Genomic DNA, 17,994 nt, shown 5'->3' on the forward strand with positions numbered 1-17,994 from the left:
TTGAACCTTCTCTCCCTCAGCAGTGTTGGTGGTTCATCTCTCTGGGCTGTGCTGCCACCTTCTGGTGTAAAGGAGAAGCACATTGAAGTTACATGGCATTGTTATTCCATAGGGATAACGTGGCTATGCGCCCATAACAAGACTGCACACCCGAATCTTCATTCTAAGAGTTAACTCAAAATCAAAATATCATTCCCAAAAATAAATAAATCATTTAATGAGCTCAATAATCATTAGCCTCATACTGCAAAATGAAATAAACTTCTTGGTAAAAACTATTCTAAAGCATCTTATCTAAACTCCTTTCTAAAGAAGAAACCAAAACAAATAGACTGTGCAACGAGTGACTATATATAGCGACTATATAACCTACAGTGCTTAGCTCAACTTTACAGTTTACTGTTTAGACATATTAGAGACACAGGTAACATAACGTGGTGTTTGTACCGTTTAACTGGCGTGGAATTAGCTGCCTGAATGATCCGCATGAACAAGTAACACGGATCCCAGGAAGTCATCTTCGACGCCCTGCTCTTCCCGCGCCGAACATCTTCTCGGAGCTCTGTCCATGACGTCACTGCAGGTCCCCGCATGGTGGACTGCGGATAGACAGTAGAGTCCTGGTCCGAATCCGCTCAAGGTTTTCACCAGGTTTTCCAGCGTCGTGCGTGTTTTCGCCTTGCTTTAGAGAAAACCCCCCGTAGCGAGTGCTAAGTCTTTGCCCAGGTCTCAGTCACCTGGGAGTGATACAGGCAGGCTACGGACGATTCCGTGCACGGAGAGGCATAATGAAGATCTAGACTGCAAGCGCGCCGACAGGACGGAAACTATAGCGTGTAGCAGTTATCATTAGTGCGTCTGGGTGGTGTCTGTCTATCATGCAACACTTTAAGCTATGGAGATCTCTGTTTCTGATGACCGTCTTGTACCAGCTTGGGATGTCGGGCAAATACGGTAAGACGAAGCTAGGCGTCGGGAGAGCATGTTGTTGTCATGGGGAGCGATGGAGGACGCAGTCAGACTGGACATGGAAGGAGAGAAGCAACAGAACAGAGGGAGACTAGGAGCAACAGAATGAGACAACACAGTGATAGAGGGAGAAATGGAGGCTGTGTAGAGGGTGAGACTGTAGGTGAGACTGACGGAGCAGAGGTAGGAGAAGCGGGAAAGGGGCGAGGGAAGGGAAGGGTGGATGGAGGGAGGGAGGGAAAGGGACTATCAGAGGAGGAAGAGGAGTCAGGCGGAGAGATGGAGGTAGAGGGGGAGGGATAGTAGGAGTCAGACGGAGAGATGGAGGTAGAGGGGGAGGGATAGTAGGAGTTAGACGGAGAGATGGAGGTAGAGGGGGAGGGATAGTAGGAGTTAGACGGAGAGATGGAGGTAGAGGGGGAGGGATAGTAGGAGTCCGACGGAGAGATGGAGGTAGAGGGGGAGGGATAGTAGGAGTTAGACGGAGAGATGGAGGTAGAGGGGGAGGGATAGTAGGAGTTAGACGGAGAGATGGAGGTAGAGGGGGAGGGATAGTAGGAGTCCGACGGAGAGATGGAGGTAGAGGGGGAGCAGCCATGCTGAAAGCAGGGAATACATGGTCATCTGCATGGCTTCAGTTCCTTATGATGACTGTCGCTTACAGTAGGCCTAAAATAGATTTGGGGATTTATGATTGAGATGAACTGTAACCCCCTTATTGCTGTAGCTCCCAGCCGCAACAATTCCTGTACTGGCTTGGTGAATTATTCAATCATGTACTACTTTTTCACAATAACTATGACCTGTCTCTTTACTTACTGTACGTCGCTCTGGATAAGAGCATCTGCTAAATGAGTACATGTAAATGTGATACAGTAATAGGTACATGTTATTATACTTAACAGTGACATAAAAACAGGCTCCAGGGTTGTTTCTACAGCCAACAACACTTTGTATAATTGCCTGCTTTATGTTTTTGTAGATCAGTAATATTTGTATGTGAAACATGCGTCTGTGGCGGGTCATGGGGCTATCCTTAGCCTGTCGTCTAATCAATCTCCATCCATTAAACCCGTCCGTCACAACATCCAACCGCCTTACAGAATCCCATCTGCTCCCCTCAGTTTCTGCCTCCCCCCACTTCACCCCCCACGTCACCCCCTCCCCCGTCACCTACGCCCCGTCACCCCCCCACATCTACGCTGTTTACCTCACAATGTAAATTTGTATGGCTCGCACAAGTCACTTCACTCCCTGGCAACTGAGGGCTTGCGCCTCATCATAACTGTTGCTATGGCTTCCTGTTGTCTATAGAGAGGAAGGGTTAGGGTCCACATTAGTCATGTGTCGTATTCACACACACACACACACACACACACACGGGTCGTGTGACCCATGAGTGTGAGTCTGTTACCTTTTGTGTTCGCTTGTATCATATGCTTGTGTGTCCGAATGCTTCTGCAAGGTGAACAGAAATGTGTGTGTGTGTGTGTGCCTGTGTGCCTTCAGTTCGAGGTGTGACTCATAGCCACTGTCCTTTCATCCTGTCACTCATCCATACGTAGACCATGGGGACTGAAGTGTGTGTGCGCAGGCACGCTCCCATTGTTCTGTAACAATTGTAGCTTGTTTGCATCTTCATGAGATGAGAGACACTCCTCACTAAATGTACTTCTGCCCTCCATCTCTCCCTCCATGTCTCCATCTCTCTCTCCATCTCTCCCTCCATGTCTCCATCTCTCTCTCCATCTCTCTCTCCATCTCTCTCTCCAGCTCTCTCTCCATCTCTCTCTCCAGCTCTCTCTCCAGCTCTCTCTCCGTCTCTCCCCTCCATCTCTCCTTCCATCTCTCTATCCCTCCCCCATCTCTCTATCCATCTCTCTCCGTCTCTCAATCCATATCTCTCTCTATATTTCTATCCATCTCTCTCTATCACTCCCTCCACCTCTCTCCATATCTTTCTCCATCTATCTCTCTTCCTCCTTATCTCCTTTCCATCTCTTTTTTTTTATCTCTCCCTCCATCTCTCCCTTCCATATCTCCCTCCATATTTCCCCTCCATCTCTCCATCCCTCCCCTCCATCTCTCCATCCCTCCCCTCCATCTCTCCCCTCCATCTCTCCATCCCTCCCCTCCATCCCTCCCCTCCATCTCTCCATCCCTCCTCTCCATCCCTCCCCTCCATCTCTCCATCCCTCCTCTCCATCTCTCCATCCCTCCCCTCCATCCCTCCCCTCCATCTCTCCATCCCTCCCCTCCATCATTCCATGTATCTGTTCTGTACTCCTTACTTTTCTTGCTTGTTGTCTCTCCATACCTCCTACCTCCTCTATCTGTAATACACCATCAGTCACAGAGACACTGAGTTGATTGATAAGATTCCAAACGCAGATATTATACGTCTCAGTCAATGTCCTCCAAGGGCCTGGGGCTGGACAGGCAGATAAACAGAGAGACTGACAGACAGAAAGAGAGACAGACAGACAGACAGGCAGATAAACAGAGAGACTGACAGACAGAAAGAGAGACAGACAGACAGACAGACAGATAAACAGACTGACAGACAGACCGTCAGATAAACAGACAGACTGACAGACAGAAAGAGAGACAGACAGACAGGCAGACAGGTAGACAGAGGGACAGACAGAGGTGGTTAGACAGATGGATAGGCAGGCAGACAGATAGGAAAGACAGGTAGGTAGATCAACAATCAGATAGGTAGGAAGTGAGGCAGGTACAGTATAGAATGCTAGACTTTGGGTGTTAGTTACTGCGTGTGTGTGTGTCGGAGGCCAGTTCCTGCTCTACCCAAGGCTGTTTCAATGGCCTTGTTTCCTTATCGTTGTTTTCCCTGCCGTGCCGTCCCTGGCATGGGTCCCACCCTGACCTTACCACACCTGCTCCACCACCCCACCCCCCTGGCTCCAGGCCCTGGCCTTCCCCTGCTGGGAACGTCAAACAGGATGGTGCTGCAAACCTTCTAACACAACCCCTAATGTGATCACAACCATGTGACTCTCCAGACAAATGTTCTCTGCTCGGAACATGGTTTCCAATCCAACCAATAGTAGTCAGCTGTTATCTGTTGGAGCTGTTGAGTGTTGGCAGTAGATATTGTAGAGACGTTACTAAAGCAACTAATTCTGTTCCAGAACAGCACCAAATGGTACAGACTATCTGGCTTCTGGTTGGGCTGTTGGGCTTGTGTCCGCATGTTTTTCCAGCTGTGCCTCATACACCCCCTCACTTCACTCACACCTGTCTCTCTCCTCCTACTCTCTCTCTCTCTCTCTCTCTCTCTCTCTCTCTCTCTCTCTCTCTCTCTCTCTCTCTCTCCCTCCCTCTCGCGCTCTCTCTCTCTCTCTCTCTCTCTCCTTCTCTCTCTCAACCTCTCCCTCTCTCTTTCTCTCTCTCGCTCTCTCTCTCTCCTTCTCTCTCTCTCTCGCTCTCTCTTTCTCTCTCTCCAGGTTGTCTCTTTGAGAGGAGGCTGTGTACCAGAGAGCAGTTCTGCTCAGATGGTGAGTATGTCTGCAGCGGAGGTGGAGAACATGTACAAGCACACAAAGTGAACCAGTGGCCTTGCTTGTCTCTCTTTTATACACCAACAAACACACACTTGCAAACACACACACACACACACTTGCAAACACATACACAACATTGCCTGTCAGGATGAAACAGCGGTTGAATTATTTACTTGTTGTGTAGGAGGTAGAAGGGAGAGAGTGAGGGAGGAAGGGAGAGAGGCCAGGGGTGGAGGACTGGGGGTGAGAACCTTTGCTGGTGATGTCACACCTCATCCGAGGCTGTGTCCAATCATTATCTACGTAGAGTTAGAGACAACACGTTTCACACTGATGTTCAAACACACAAGCGCGCGCACACACACACACACACACAGCTCTCTCTGTCACCTGCTACTCTCCCCTCTGCCTTATCCAAGCCCCTCCCCAACATCAGCGTCTCCCCGGCAACGATGACATCACTGGGCCAATGGCAGCTGGTCTACTCCCCCACAATCACTCCGATGAGTCACTGACACGCTTACGCAGTTCCCGATCTCTTACGTACCCACACACGTACACACACACGCACCACAGCAAGATATTCTTTTTCTATCTCCTTTTCTTTTTTTCATATCGCTTTTTTCATATGATTTTCTCATTCCCCGGCTCTAAACTCCAGCCAGCCCTAGCTTTACTATCAGAAGCAATCAAAGACAGGCAAGGAGAAGGATTAGGACAGGAAAGGACAGGAGAGTAGTAGAGGAGAAGAGAGGAGAAGAGAGGAGACGAGAAGAGAGGAGAATAGAAGAGAGGAGAAGTGAGGGGAAGAGAAGAGAGGAGAGGAGAAAAGAGGAGAGGGGAAGAGAGGAGAGGGGACGGAGGAGAGGAGAGGAGAAGAAAGGAGAATAGAAGAGAGGTTTGGCTGGTTTCGCTGTAGGTCCTATCCCTCTACAGACTGATGATACATGTTTCTTTTTATAACCTCTCCTCTCCAGCTCTCTCCCACAGCTCAAGCTCATTGAGAGTGGGCAGAGGGCCCAGGAAGATGACGATGTGTTTGGGTGGAATGATGATTAGGAATGCACCAATGCTTGACTGTGTTCGATCATACGAAGGCGGATAGAATCAATAGGCGGTGTGAACAGGGACCGTGTGTTCGGGAGCCTTAGAGTCTGTCTCTTTATAGACTGGATGTAGAATGCTGTATTTATAGCATAGGGTGGTCAACCTGTTGTCGATCCGCCGGTTGTTCATTTTCTTCCAGCTTCCTGTCTAGTCACACAGCTGAAGAACAACAGTAACAACACACACACACGTCTAGCTATCTTCGCGGGGACTGACAATTCAGTCCCATTCAACTGTTTTCTCCAACCCCTAGCCCAAACCCTTGATGTAATTCTAACCCTAACACTATTTCTAACTATGTAATCCTAAACGCCCTAAATCCGACTTGAAATATCACTTTAAGTTGCGGGTAACATGTTCCCTCAAGGTCTGTTTTTTCTTAGTTTACTTGTGTTGGATTTCTGGTCTCCCACAAGGCTAGTCAAACACAGCCATACACACACAGAACACTTAACAGTTGTGATACCAGAAAAGTATAAATAACCATAGCAGTAGCATTCAAAATCACAGCTTTGATTATTTTTTCTTCTGTGTTGTGTTTGTGTGTGTGTGTGTTGGTGCGTGTGCCTATGTGGGAATGTGTGCCTGTGTATGTGTGTGTGTGTTGTTTCAGATGGGCTGTTTGGGCAGTGCCACAGCTCTAAACAGGACCAGGTTCAGTACCAGGTGTCTGTTCCAGTCCTGAAGAGGATGCAGGAGGTTCTTAAACAGCTCATGCTACAAGGTGAGCTAGCATGCTAACATATAAAACCCAATACAATGACGCTACAAGGTGAGCTAGCATGCTAACATATAAAACCCAATACAATGACGCTACAAGGTGAGCTAGCATGCCAATATATTGACCCAAAGATGCCTCAGGGCTACGTGCTACGATGGTAATATGCTAACTTATGCTTAGAGACACAATGTTTAATGTGTGTGCTTGTGTGTGTGTGTGTGTGTGTGTGTGTGTGTGTGTGTGTGTGTGTGTGTGTGTGTGTGTGTGTGTGTGTGTGTGTGTGTGTGTAGGTCTCTCCTGGCAGGATGACATTACCCAGTACATTGTAGCCAAAGAGCTGAGTCGAGTCCCCCATACCCCACGCTCCCCCAAGGCCCCCTCCTCCTCTTCCTCCTTATCCTCCTCCTCACAGTAAGTCACCACGGACTTCCTTTTCACACTCAGAGGCCTTTTTCCTAGTGAGAATTGAGAGATTATCCTTAAATCCTCCTCAATGAGAAACTAGCTGATGTGTAAGACACCCACGCAACTGTTTGATGTTTGACTTCAGAAGACGTTTTTGTTGCACTGTGCTGTGGTATGCTGAAAAACTGGGCTGGAATCCTGCTTTTGTTGCACTGGAGTTATGATATTATTGTTGCTGCATGGTAGCTGAGGTGTTGCCTTCTGCACTCTGCCTGGTAAAGAGTATTCAAACCGTTCCTGGACCAAAACACTGTGCACCAAATCATGATGCCCTTCTGATCCTTGATTTTTTTTGATGTCACTTCTAAATGGATGATTTCCCCGCATGTTGCTTCGGATGAAAGCACCTGCTGAATGGATACATGTACATACTCAGTCTCCCAGCGAGCGTGACGGTGCCTCTGTGTCATGTCCAGGTCCAGACAGACCCCGTCTAAAGGAGCCCCTCATCCCAGCTCCAAGTCAGGGCCCTCTCCCCCAGACGACTACATGGACTATATGATCGTAGACCCCCCCCAGTCCGCCCTCCGCATGCAGACCTCCCCCATGGACCCCTACGCCTACCACCAGGTACATACCTCCTCTCTCCCCTGGGCGCCTACCACCAGGTACATGCCTCCTCTCTCCCCTGGGCGCCTACCACCAGGTACATGCCTCCTCTCTCCCCTGGGCGCCTACCACCAGGTACATGCCTCCTCTCTCCCCTGGGCGCCTACCACCAGGTACATGCCTCCTCTCTCCCCTGGGCGCCTACCACCAGGTACATGCCTCCTCTCTCCCCTGGGCGCCTACCACCAGGTACATACCTCCTCTCTCCCCTGGGCGCCTACCACCAGGTACATGCCTCCTCTCTCCCCTGGGCGCCTACCACCAGGTACATACCTCCTCTCTCCCCTGGGCGCCTACCACCAGGTACATGCCTCCACTCTCCCCTGGGCGCCTACCACCAGGTACATGCCTCCTCTCTCCCCTGGGCGCCTACCACCAGGTACATACCTCCTCTCTCCCCTGGGCGCCTACCACCAGGTACATGCCTCCTCTCTCCCCTGGGCGCCTACCACCAGGTACATACCTCCTCTCTCCCCTGGGCGCCTACCACCAGGTACATACCTCCTCTCTCCCCTGGGCGCCTACCACCAGGTACATACCTCCTCTCTCCCCTGGGCGCCTACCACCAGGTACATGCCTCCTCTCTCCCCTGGGCGCCTACCACCAGGTACATACCTCCTCTCTCCCCTGGGCGCCTACCACCAGGTACATGCCTCCTCTCTCCCCTGGGCGCCTACCACCAGGTACATACCTCCTCTCTCCCCTGGGACCCAGGCGCCCACCGCTCGATGGATACACTCATTCGCTGAATGGTTGGTGAATTATGTTGGCTCTTTGGAGGATTGACACAGACTGTTGTCTATATTACAGCACAGATACCAGGATGACCTTGAGAGATCCCTTCATCCCATTGAAGGAGGGGCTTATCCCCGCCCACCCTCTAGGTCCCAGGCCAATCAGAGGGAGAGGGACCGCCAGGTCCTTAAGGACGTCATCTCTCACTACCTGGCCTCCTCCCCTGACCCTGGCCAGTCATCCTACCACCAGCAGGGGGCGGCTGGGCCCTACTACCAGGACCTGGAGGTGGATCTACCAGGAGCCTATCTGGAGGACTATTTAGCCCAGGCCCAGGCTCAAGCCCAGGCCCAAGCCCAGGCCCAAGCCCAGGCCCAGGCTCAAGTCCAGGCCCAGGCTCAAGCCCAGGCCCAGGCTGCCTCTGCCAAGCAGCACAGGAAGAAGGTTTCCCAGGATTATAGCTCCCTGTCTGGGATAGATGGTGAGTAGACCCCCAGTGAGACTCTGTCCTGTAGAGATAAGAGAGCTGTACGCTCACTGATGATGTGCTCACCCCTTTGTGTATGTGTGTGTGTGTGTGTGTGTGTGCAGACGGCCTGCTACAGAGGATGTGGGTGGTGCTGGAGAGGTATGGAGTTGACCCCAGAGACCTGAGCCCCCAGCAGCTGTACAGACTGGCCCTGGTTCTGCAACTCCTGCAGGCAAAGGAGCTGGACAAGACAGGTAGACAGGGTCAGGGGTCAGGGGTCAGCGTTGGCTTGAAACTGAGCTGATATCTGAAGATTGTTTATTTCTTTTCAGGATCCGGTCCTCTGGAGAAAGACCTGGTCACACTGAAGGAGGTACACACACACACACACACATACACACACACACACTGGATGCTGACATGCTGTTTCACACATCTTACTGGTCAATTCTTTAACCATGTGTCGTCATGTCATCAGACCCAGGTGGTGAAGACCAGTGACAAAGCGCCCAGCAAGCCGGAGAGCCCCTCAGCCCCCCCAGCTCCCGCCCCCGCCTCCTCTGCCCCGCAGCCAGCAGTCCCCCCCAGCCTGCCCCCGGCCCCCCTGCCCCCCCAGGACCCCCTGGGGACAGAGAAGGACAGGCCCTCAGGAGACGCTGTCACCGTCGTGCCACCAGGGGGGGCCGGAGAGGAGTACGGCTACATTGTGACCAACCAGAGGTCAGAACCCCTCTCTCTCTTCCTCTGTCTCCCCCCTCCCCCCCTCTCTCTCTTCCTCTCTCTTCCTCTGTCTCCCCCCTCCCCCCCCTCTCTCTTCCTCTCCCTCCTCCCCCCTCTCTCTCTTCCTCTCTCTTCCTTTCCCCCCTCCCCCCCTCTCTCTTCCTCTCTCTTGCTCTCCCCCCTCCCCCCCCCTCTCTCTTCCTCTCCCCCCCTCCCCCCTCTCTCTCCATGGAGATACATCAGTGTCGGTGCAGATTTTGCTGATTGGTTTCTGCCAAGTTGACATTGTTGTTGATATTGCTGCTGTTGATGTTGTTGTTGATGATGTTGTTGATGTTCTTGCAGTCCTCTGAGTCTGTATGACGGGGTCAAACTTCTGGAGCTTCTGGCTGAGAGAATCCACCTGACCACCAGCAGCTTCATCAACATCAGGTACCACTGCTGCAGTCATTCAGTGTGTGTGTATACAGGTGCGTGTGTGAGTACACAGGTGTGAGTGTGTATGTGTGTGTGTGTGTGTGTGTGTGTAATCTGTCTCTGTGTTCCAGTGTTGTAGGTCCGGCCCTGACCTTTCGGATTCGTCAGAACGCTCAGAACTTGAGTGCAGCAGACGTCGCTGAGAAGGCTGGTGAGACACACACACACACACTTACCTGCATTCACACACGCACACATTCACACACACACTTACCTGCATTCACACACGCACACATTCACACACACACTTACCTGCATTCACACACGCACACATTCACACACACACTTACCTGCATTCACACACACACACACACATTCACACACTTGTATTGATACACACTCACACACATTTACACACAAATGCGCAACTGTATAGCCACACACACACACTTGTATGCACACACACAGACACACCCACCCACACATGTACACACACCCCTGTACACTCTGGCACACACACACACACAGGCTAGGTGTGTGTCAGAGCCTGAAGTGTGTTTGTCAGCCCCCCTGTTGAGTCTGTAGGTCACTCTGTCAGGGGCGGCAGACCCCCCTCCCCCCCTTCATCATGCTCTCCTGTCACCATGGTGACGACAGCTGGAAGCCTCCAGCAGAAACTCCATTTTTGTATTCATCTGAAGCGTTTTATATGGGTTTCTTTTGTTTCCTCAGTGTCTGAAAAAACCTTCCTGGAGTCAGAGACTAGCCTGAAGATTATCCAGACTGGTGTTGGAGAGGTAACCCTAACCTCAACACACACACACACGTACACACACAAACAAACACACACGCACTGTAGCGGGGTTTGCTCGTTTAAGATTAGCAATACTTAATTTATAATAAAGTATGTAGTTCTTGGGGGGCACCACCTCTTATTGTTAAAGGGATAGAGGAAACCTTATTGAATAATATTGAAATAATAGCCTTCGTAATAATCAGTCTAATCTTAAGTAGTGAATTCTATGAAAGTAGAGCAGATCAGATAACATGAGTGATACGCGAGTATTATACACAATGATTTATTTAGGAGAATGTAATTATAATGAACAAATACCAGATAAGTTATGGGTTAGTCAGAGTAGTACAGTGGCTGTATGCAAATGAGGGCGAGCAACACAATGGCTGTGTAGAGCGCGTGTGAAGGGGGGAGGGAGAGAGAGAGAGGGGTAGAGAGGGACAGGTAGGCCTTTGGGGTAACAATGGACGAGCAAGGGCAACTGACTTAACAAGGGTTAAGTTAACTCATTTGTAAAATACAATCAAACATCAACAATTTAATCACAACATGCCAATATGTCACAAGTAAGAAATATTGCAAATCGTAGTTACTTTTGTCGGTTTGAAGAAGGAGTCAAAGGTTCGTTATGTCCAACGAATAGAAAGCGGAATCTCTTGTCAAAGTTCCGGGCGCTCAGTGAATGTGCCAATTGAGAGGAATAGGTTAGAGAGTGACGCGTTCACCTCAGTTTAATCCTACGAACAAGCGGGGGTGATTGTACGTTGGGTGGTTTTATACTCCCCAAGGAAAGAAGTATATCCTTGTAAAGGTGAATTCCTGATTGGTCAGTTACTCCCCACCTGGGCGTCATCCTGAGATCTGCCTAGAGGTGTGAAGTGGGCTTCTAGCTTTGAGTTCTGTTATTTCAACTGTCCACGGAATGCTTAAACTTCAGAATATAACAATACAACATTAATAAATGGTTTTGTTAGTATGGTACAATCATTTTGATGTCAAGATTGGCTGACTTAACTATACTTGAAGGGAAGTTATAATCAAACCTCAATTAAACAACGTTCTAAGTAAATGGGAAATACACACATTATAACACATCAACTACTGTCATTGAAATAGTGTCCATGAGCCCGGTAGTCCTTGAGAATATGTTTGTAAATCCACATAAGAAAGTTCTTCCTTATAAATCCTTTGTCTGATACTGTGGGCCGTGTGGCCTCTGTTTCTGACCCCATGCTGGGACAGAAGCTTTGAAGCTTCTCCTCTGGGAGAAGGACAAAGGGGGAAGACCCTCTCCTTGTCAGGGGTAGGAGAAGGTGTGATGGTACTGTGCTTTGTCTGTGGACTGTGCTACAGCACACGCACACTTCGCAGTAGCATTAGCTCCCAGCTGCCTCTCTTTCTCTCAGGCTTCTGCTAAGGAAGACTTCTTGATCTCTCGTCATGGCGACTGCACATTACACTGAGCATTCTCCTGTTGCCATGGCAACCTGCTGCCCTCCCCCATTGAGCCTTCCAGACACCATGGCAACCTCTTTTATTTTCTCTCCCTCTCTCTCCCTCTATGAGTGTTTTTCTGCAGAGTAATTAACCCAGCTCTACAAGGGGGCTCTTTCTAATTGTTTACATGCCAATGTGTCTGGGTGTGTATTTGTGTGTGTGAACATAAGAGCATTGCCAGGGTAATTAGTAGATGGGGATGGTGTTTACATCCTCCTTGTTTACACAAACACATGGGAGAGAGAGAGAGAGAGGGAGAGAGAGAGAGAGAGGGAGAGAGAGAGAGAGAGAGAGGAAGGGAGGAGGAGTGGGCAGATAGGGAGAAGGGAGGGATGCGGAGCAGAACAGTTGAGCAGGTTCCATAAGCAGACCCCTGTGACCCCCCCCCCCCCCCCCCTCTACCCCACCAGAGGAGTGATGCTCGGGGGTTGCCCCAGGCTACGCCGGTGAGTGAGGGCTCCAGCAGCGTGGTGTTGACCCTGGTCGCCATGGCGTGCGTGGTAGGAGTCTTGGTGGTGGCGATGGCCGTCGCCTGCTTCAGACACCACACCCAGCAGCTGGCCAATGGGAAGCTGGGCCTGGGGCCCGAGGGCGGGGCCGAGACACACTTTGACTACCAGGTAGGAGGGGCCAGACCTGGACTGTACTGGGCTGTGATTGGTCAGGATCCCAGTCTTACCTGTTGATGGGTTAACTTCAACCATCTCTCTTATCGCCATCACTGACTTGTGTGTGTGTGCATGTGTGGGGTGTGTGTGTACATGTGTGTGGTGTGTGTGTGTCCTCAGGAGTTGTGTCGGCAACACATGGCTGCCAAGTCGTCTGTGGGTCGCGGGGAGACGGGGGCGGTGGCGGGGGCGGGGGTGGGGGCGGGGGGCCGGAGGGGCACGGACACCTCCAGGGTCAGCAGCGTGTCGTCTCAGTTCAGCGACGGGCCCCAGCACAGCCCCTCCTCCCATAGCTCCACCCCCTCCTGGAGCGAGGAGCCCGCCCAGTCCAACATGGACATCTCCACTGGTCACATGATCCTGGTGAGTTGGGTCACGTGACCCCCGGGAAACACACCTCCCTATTCCCTGACGATTACCACTGTGGCTACGCGAATGTTTCTCTACGGTAGCGAGCGCATGTCTCCGTGGTGACGAGGCGGTGTCTCCGTGGTAACAGGCGTACATGGAGGACCACTTGAAGAATAAGGACCGCTTGCAGAAGGAGTGGGAGGCCCTGTGCTCCTACCAGGCCGAGCCCAGTGCCGTCTCCCTGGCTCACAGCCTGGAGAACATGGACAAGAACCGCAACCATGACTTTGTTCCCTGTGAGTCCTCCCTCTCTCTCTCTCTCTCTCTCTCTCTCTCTCTCTCTCTCTCTCCTTCTGACTCTGTCCCTTCCTCCCTTTCCCTTCTCCCCTCTCTCTCCCCCTCCGCCCTTCTCTACTCTCCCTCTACCCGCCTCTCTGTCCATCTTCCCCCTCTTTCTCTCCTCCTCCACCCTGTCTTCCCCCTTCTCTTACTTCTGCCCCCCCCCACATTCTCTCCCCGGGGTTCCTATTGGCCCAGCAATGTGCTACAGCATATGATGTGTTTCCATAGTGAAGGTTGTATGATATCAGTGTCTTAGTGACTGAGATGAGCTGTAGTGTTATCAGTGCAGTATTGACTGTGTTGATCGTGTGTTCCAGACGACCACTCGCGGGTGAAACTGAAGGTGGACCAGAACTCTACTAAGGAAGACTACATCAACGCCAGCACCATTGTAAGGCCTCACACACACACTTAGAAATACTCCCTGTTGCCACGGAAACTGTCGCCACGTCTCCCCATGGTGCCGGCTCTCTGACTGGCTGCTTGCCTCTGATGTCATGTGTTGACAGTGACGGCCCCTCTCTCTCCCCAGATCGACCACGACCCTCGCCTGCCCGCCTACATCGCCACTCAGGGACCGCAGGCTCACACCATCCCGGACTTCTGGCAGGTCAGAGGGCGAGCGTGCAGCACGCAGCGCGCAGCACACAGCGTGCAGCGCGCAGAACACAGCGTGCAGCACACAGTATGATGATGAGGATCAGTAGGATGATCAGTAGGATGAGGATGATAATGTTGATGATGAGGATTAGGATTTTGATGATGAAGATAAGGATGTTGACGATGAAGATGAGGAGGATAATGTTGATGATTAGGATTAAGATTACGATGATGATGACGACGATTATGATGATGATGTTGATGATAATGATGTTGATAATGATAATGGTGGTGATGTTGATAATGATGTTGGTGATAATGATGATGGGGTGGTGGTACTGATGGTAATGGTGGTGATGTTGAGAATGATGTTGGTGATAATGATGATGGGGTGGTGGTGCTGATGGTAATGGTGGTGATGTTGTTGACGCATGTGTAGATGGTGTGGGAGAATGGTTGTACGGTGATCGTGATGATGACTGCTCTGGTGGAGGATGGAGAGAAACAGTGTGAGCGCTACTGGCCTGACGAAGGCTCCTCCCTCTACCACATCTATGAGGTCAGTAACTAACCCCTGACCCCTCACCCCTAACCACATCTATGAGGTCAGTAACTAACCCCTGACCCCTCACCCCTAACCACATCTATGAGGTCAGTAACTAACCCCTGACCCCTCACCCCTAACCACATCTATGAGGTCAGTTACTAACCCCTGACCCCTAACCCCTAACCGCATCTATGAGGTCAGTTACTAACCCCTCACCCCTAACCCTGACCTCCAACATCTCTTAGTACCCATAACCCTGGACTTGGACCCTGTACCCTAACCCTGTCCCTGGACCCTAACCCTGTCCCTGTACCCTGGTCCAAACCTCAGTCTAGAACACATCTCTTAATAACACGAAGCCGTACCTTGTACCCTAACTATAATTATAACTCCCAGCGTCTACCTTCTATTCAGCTGTAAACTAGGAATGTTTGGTCGTGTCCACACCCTGTCCTTACCAACCGTCTGACCCTGTCCACACCCTGTCCTTACCAACCGTCTGACCCTGTCCACACCCTGTCCTTACCAACCGTCTGACCCTGTCCACACCCTGTCCTTACCAACCGTCTGACCCTGTTCACACCCTGTCCTTACCAACCGTCTGACCCTGTCCACACCCTGTCCTTACCAACCGTCTGACCCTGTCCACACCCTGTCCTTACCAAGCGTCTGACCCTGTCCACACCCTGTCCTTACCAACCCGACAGTCCCTGTCCCTCCTAACCATCCAACCTTGACCTCGTCCCTCAGGTGAACCTGGTGTCGGAGCACATCTGGTGTAAGGACTTCCTGGTGCGTAGTTTCTACCTGAAGAACGTGCAAACCCAGGAGACCAGAACGCTGACCCAGTTCCACCTGCTCAGCTGGCCTGCCAGTGGCATCCCCACCTCCACCCGCCCCCTGCTGGACTTCCGCAGGTACTGCAGGCACACTGACACCCCTGGGGGCAGCCTGGTCCTCTCTGTCGCTCATCGCTGGTCTCTCTCCCCTCCCTCTTTTTCTCTCCCTGATCTCTCTAGGCTGTGTCTCTCCCCTTCCTCCCTGTTTCTCTCCCTGGTCTCTCTACCTCTCTGTGTAGAGGGCTCCAGGGTGTTCTAGAGGGCTTGTGCACCCCTCTGACTGCCTCCCTCCCTCCCTTCCTTCCCCTCCCTCCTACTCTGTCGGGATCGTGGGGGACCGTGGGGGTCAAAGGGTTCGTACATCTCCCAGTGTCATTTTTGTGATTTGCAGCTAGTAGTCTGGGTCCAGTTGCATAGTCACAAAAATGATTATTGGCAGGTGTGACTGCAGCAGGAACAGCACAGCACGGACTAGCTCTCGTCTCTTCTTCTCCTCTCCTCTTTTTCTCCCCCCCTCCCCCAACTCCCCCTTTCTCCCTTCCTCAGAGGGGGTTGTCTGGGCCTCTACACACCGGCACTGTCACACCCCCATGCTAGCTGCAGTTCAGCTAGCGTCCATTGTGTAATGTTTTTTTGCTTTCTCTGTCTCCTCTCCTCCTTCCTCATTCGGACCCTTCTCTCCATCTCCTCTCACTTCCTCCTCCTCTCCTCCTATTCCTCCCCTCCTGTGCAGGAAGGTGAATAAGTGCTACCGTGGTCGCTCCTGTCCCATCATTGTCCACTGCAGGTAAGCCCCTCCCCTCAGGTTTCCATAGGAACGTCAACTTCCTGCTCACCCTGCGCCTCTCTCTCTCGCCTATGAGAGCAGACCCACCCAACCGTGTGTGCTGTCTAAAATCTTTTCAGTTACTTGGGTCTGGCCAGACTGTGCTGGGGGGGGGGGGGGGTAGCTTATTGAATACACCGTGCCAGACAAAAGCAGTCAAGCACAGATGGGCGATTGGGATGATTCCAAATAGTGCTTTGACGGTCAGCTGTGCCTGTCAGGAATATGTCTGGTTTGTGTAGTTGTCCAGAGCACCATCTGATGGGAGACGCTCTCTGTGTGTTCTCTGTGTGTTCCACAGCGACGGCACTGGCAGAACTGGAACCTACATCCTGATAGATATGGTCCTGAACCGCATGGCCAAAGGTGAGAAAGAGAGGAGATCTCGTGGAACTGTTCCATGAGTTCCACGGCAATTTTATCTTCGGTTGATGAAACAGTTTTAACCTTACTTCATTTTTTATAAAAACATTTTACTATGGTGACAACAATCAACCTTTATGGTTTAAGCAGCAAACTGGTTTCTAAAATTGAGTAAGATTTTGCGTTCCCCCCCCGGGAGCGCAAATCGGAGAGACCCCACCCTGCCTCGGCGCCCTCTGCTGCTGGTGCGGGACGGTTAATTAATGGACGCACTTCGGTATTTGGCGCCCCCCTATTCATGGAGCCCTAGGCGGCTGCCTAGTTCCCCTTTAGCAAACGCCGGCCCTGAAGTGGACAATTGGTAGGCATTGACATAGGGAGTGTATAAGTGGTTATGTGGTGACCTAGATGTGCTATAACCTGTGGATCTATGGTGACATAAAGGTGCTGGAACCTGTGGTTGTGTGGTGACATAGAGGTGCTATAACCTGTGGTTGTGTGGTGACATAGAGGTGCTATAACCTGTGGTTGTGTGGTGACATAGAGGTGCTATAACCTGTGGTTGTGTGGTGACATAGAGGTGCTATAACCTCTGGTTGTGTGGTGACATAGAGGTGCTATAACCTCTGGTTGTGTGGTGACATAGAGGTGCTATAACCTGTGGTTGTGTGGTGACATAGAGCTGCTATAACCTGTGGTTGTGTGGTGACATAGACGCGCTATAACCTGATATAACCTGTGGTTGTGTGGTGACATAGATGTACTATAACCTGTGGTTGTGTGGTGACATAGAGGTGCTATAACCTGTGGTTGTGTGGTGACATAGAGGTGCTATAACCTGTGGTTGTGTGGTGACATAGAGGTGCTATAACCTGTGGTTGTGTGGTGACATAGAGGTGCTATAACCTGTGGTTGTGTGGTGACATAGAGGTGCTATAACCTGTGGTTTTTGTGGTGACATAGAGGTGCTATAACCTGTGGTTGTGTGGTGACATAGAGGTGCTATAACCTGTGGTTGTGTGGTGACATAGAGGTGCTATAACCTGTGGTTGTGTGCATGTGTGTTGGCGTGTCCTCAGGGGTAAAGGAGATTGACATCGCTGCAACACTGGAGCACATTAGAGACCAGAGGCCCAGTCTGGTGCACACCAAGGTACCATCTCTACCATGCTGTATCTGGGATTACGTGTGTGTGTATGCGTGAGTCTTTTGTGTAGGTGTGTATGTCTGTGTGTGCATGTACTGTATGTTGGGTGTGTCATTCTTGTGTATTTATGTGTGTGTGTGTTGTGTGTATATACAATGAGTGTGTGTGTGTGTGTGTGTGTGTAACAGCCGTCTCCTCCTGTGTATCCAGGACCAGTTTGAGTTTGCCCTGACAGCCGTAGCTGAGGAGGTCAACGCCATCCTGAAGGCCCTGCCTCAGTAG

General features: G+C 51.2%; 1 protein-coding gene across 1 annotated transcript; it reads left to right on the plus strand.

The window, feature by feature from the left end:
* The first annotated feature begins 805 nt into the window (after positions 1 to 805).
* Positions 806 to 17,994, plus strand: ptprna (protein tyrosine phosphatase receptor type Na). Its single transcript, XM_067254016.1, has 23 exons — positions 806 to 954; positions 4,437 to 4,487; positions 6,214 to 6,324; positions 6,612 to 6,732; positions 7,209 to 7,356; positions 8,206 to 8,611; positions 8,722 to 8,853; positions 8,932 to 8,972; positions 9,078 to 9,319; positions 9,665 to 9,751; positions 9,868 to 9,947; positions 10,469 to 10,533; positions 12,440 to 12,649; positions 12,818 to 13,060; positions 13,197 to 13,344; positions 13,708 to 13,781; positions 13,923 to 14,000; positions 14,430 to 14,549; positions 15,288 to 15,454; positions 16,110 to 16,163; positions 16,504 to 16,568; positions 17,645 to 17,718; positions 17,923 to 17,994. Exons 1-23 carry the CDS (start codon positions 879 to 881, stop codon positions 17,992 to 17,994), a joined length of 2,865 nt encoding a protein of 954 aa, XP_067110117.1. The 5' UTR covers positions 806 to 878.

This window comes from Osmerus mordax, chromosome 2 (assembly GCF_038355195.1).
Source record: "Osmerus mordax isolate fOsmMor3 chromosome 2, fOsmMor3.pri, whole genome shotgun sequence".
NCBI lineage: Eukaryota > Metazoa > Chordata > Actinopteri > Osmeriformes > Osmeridae > Osmerus > Osmerus mordax.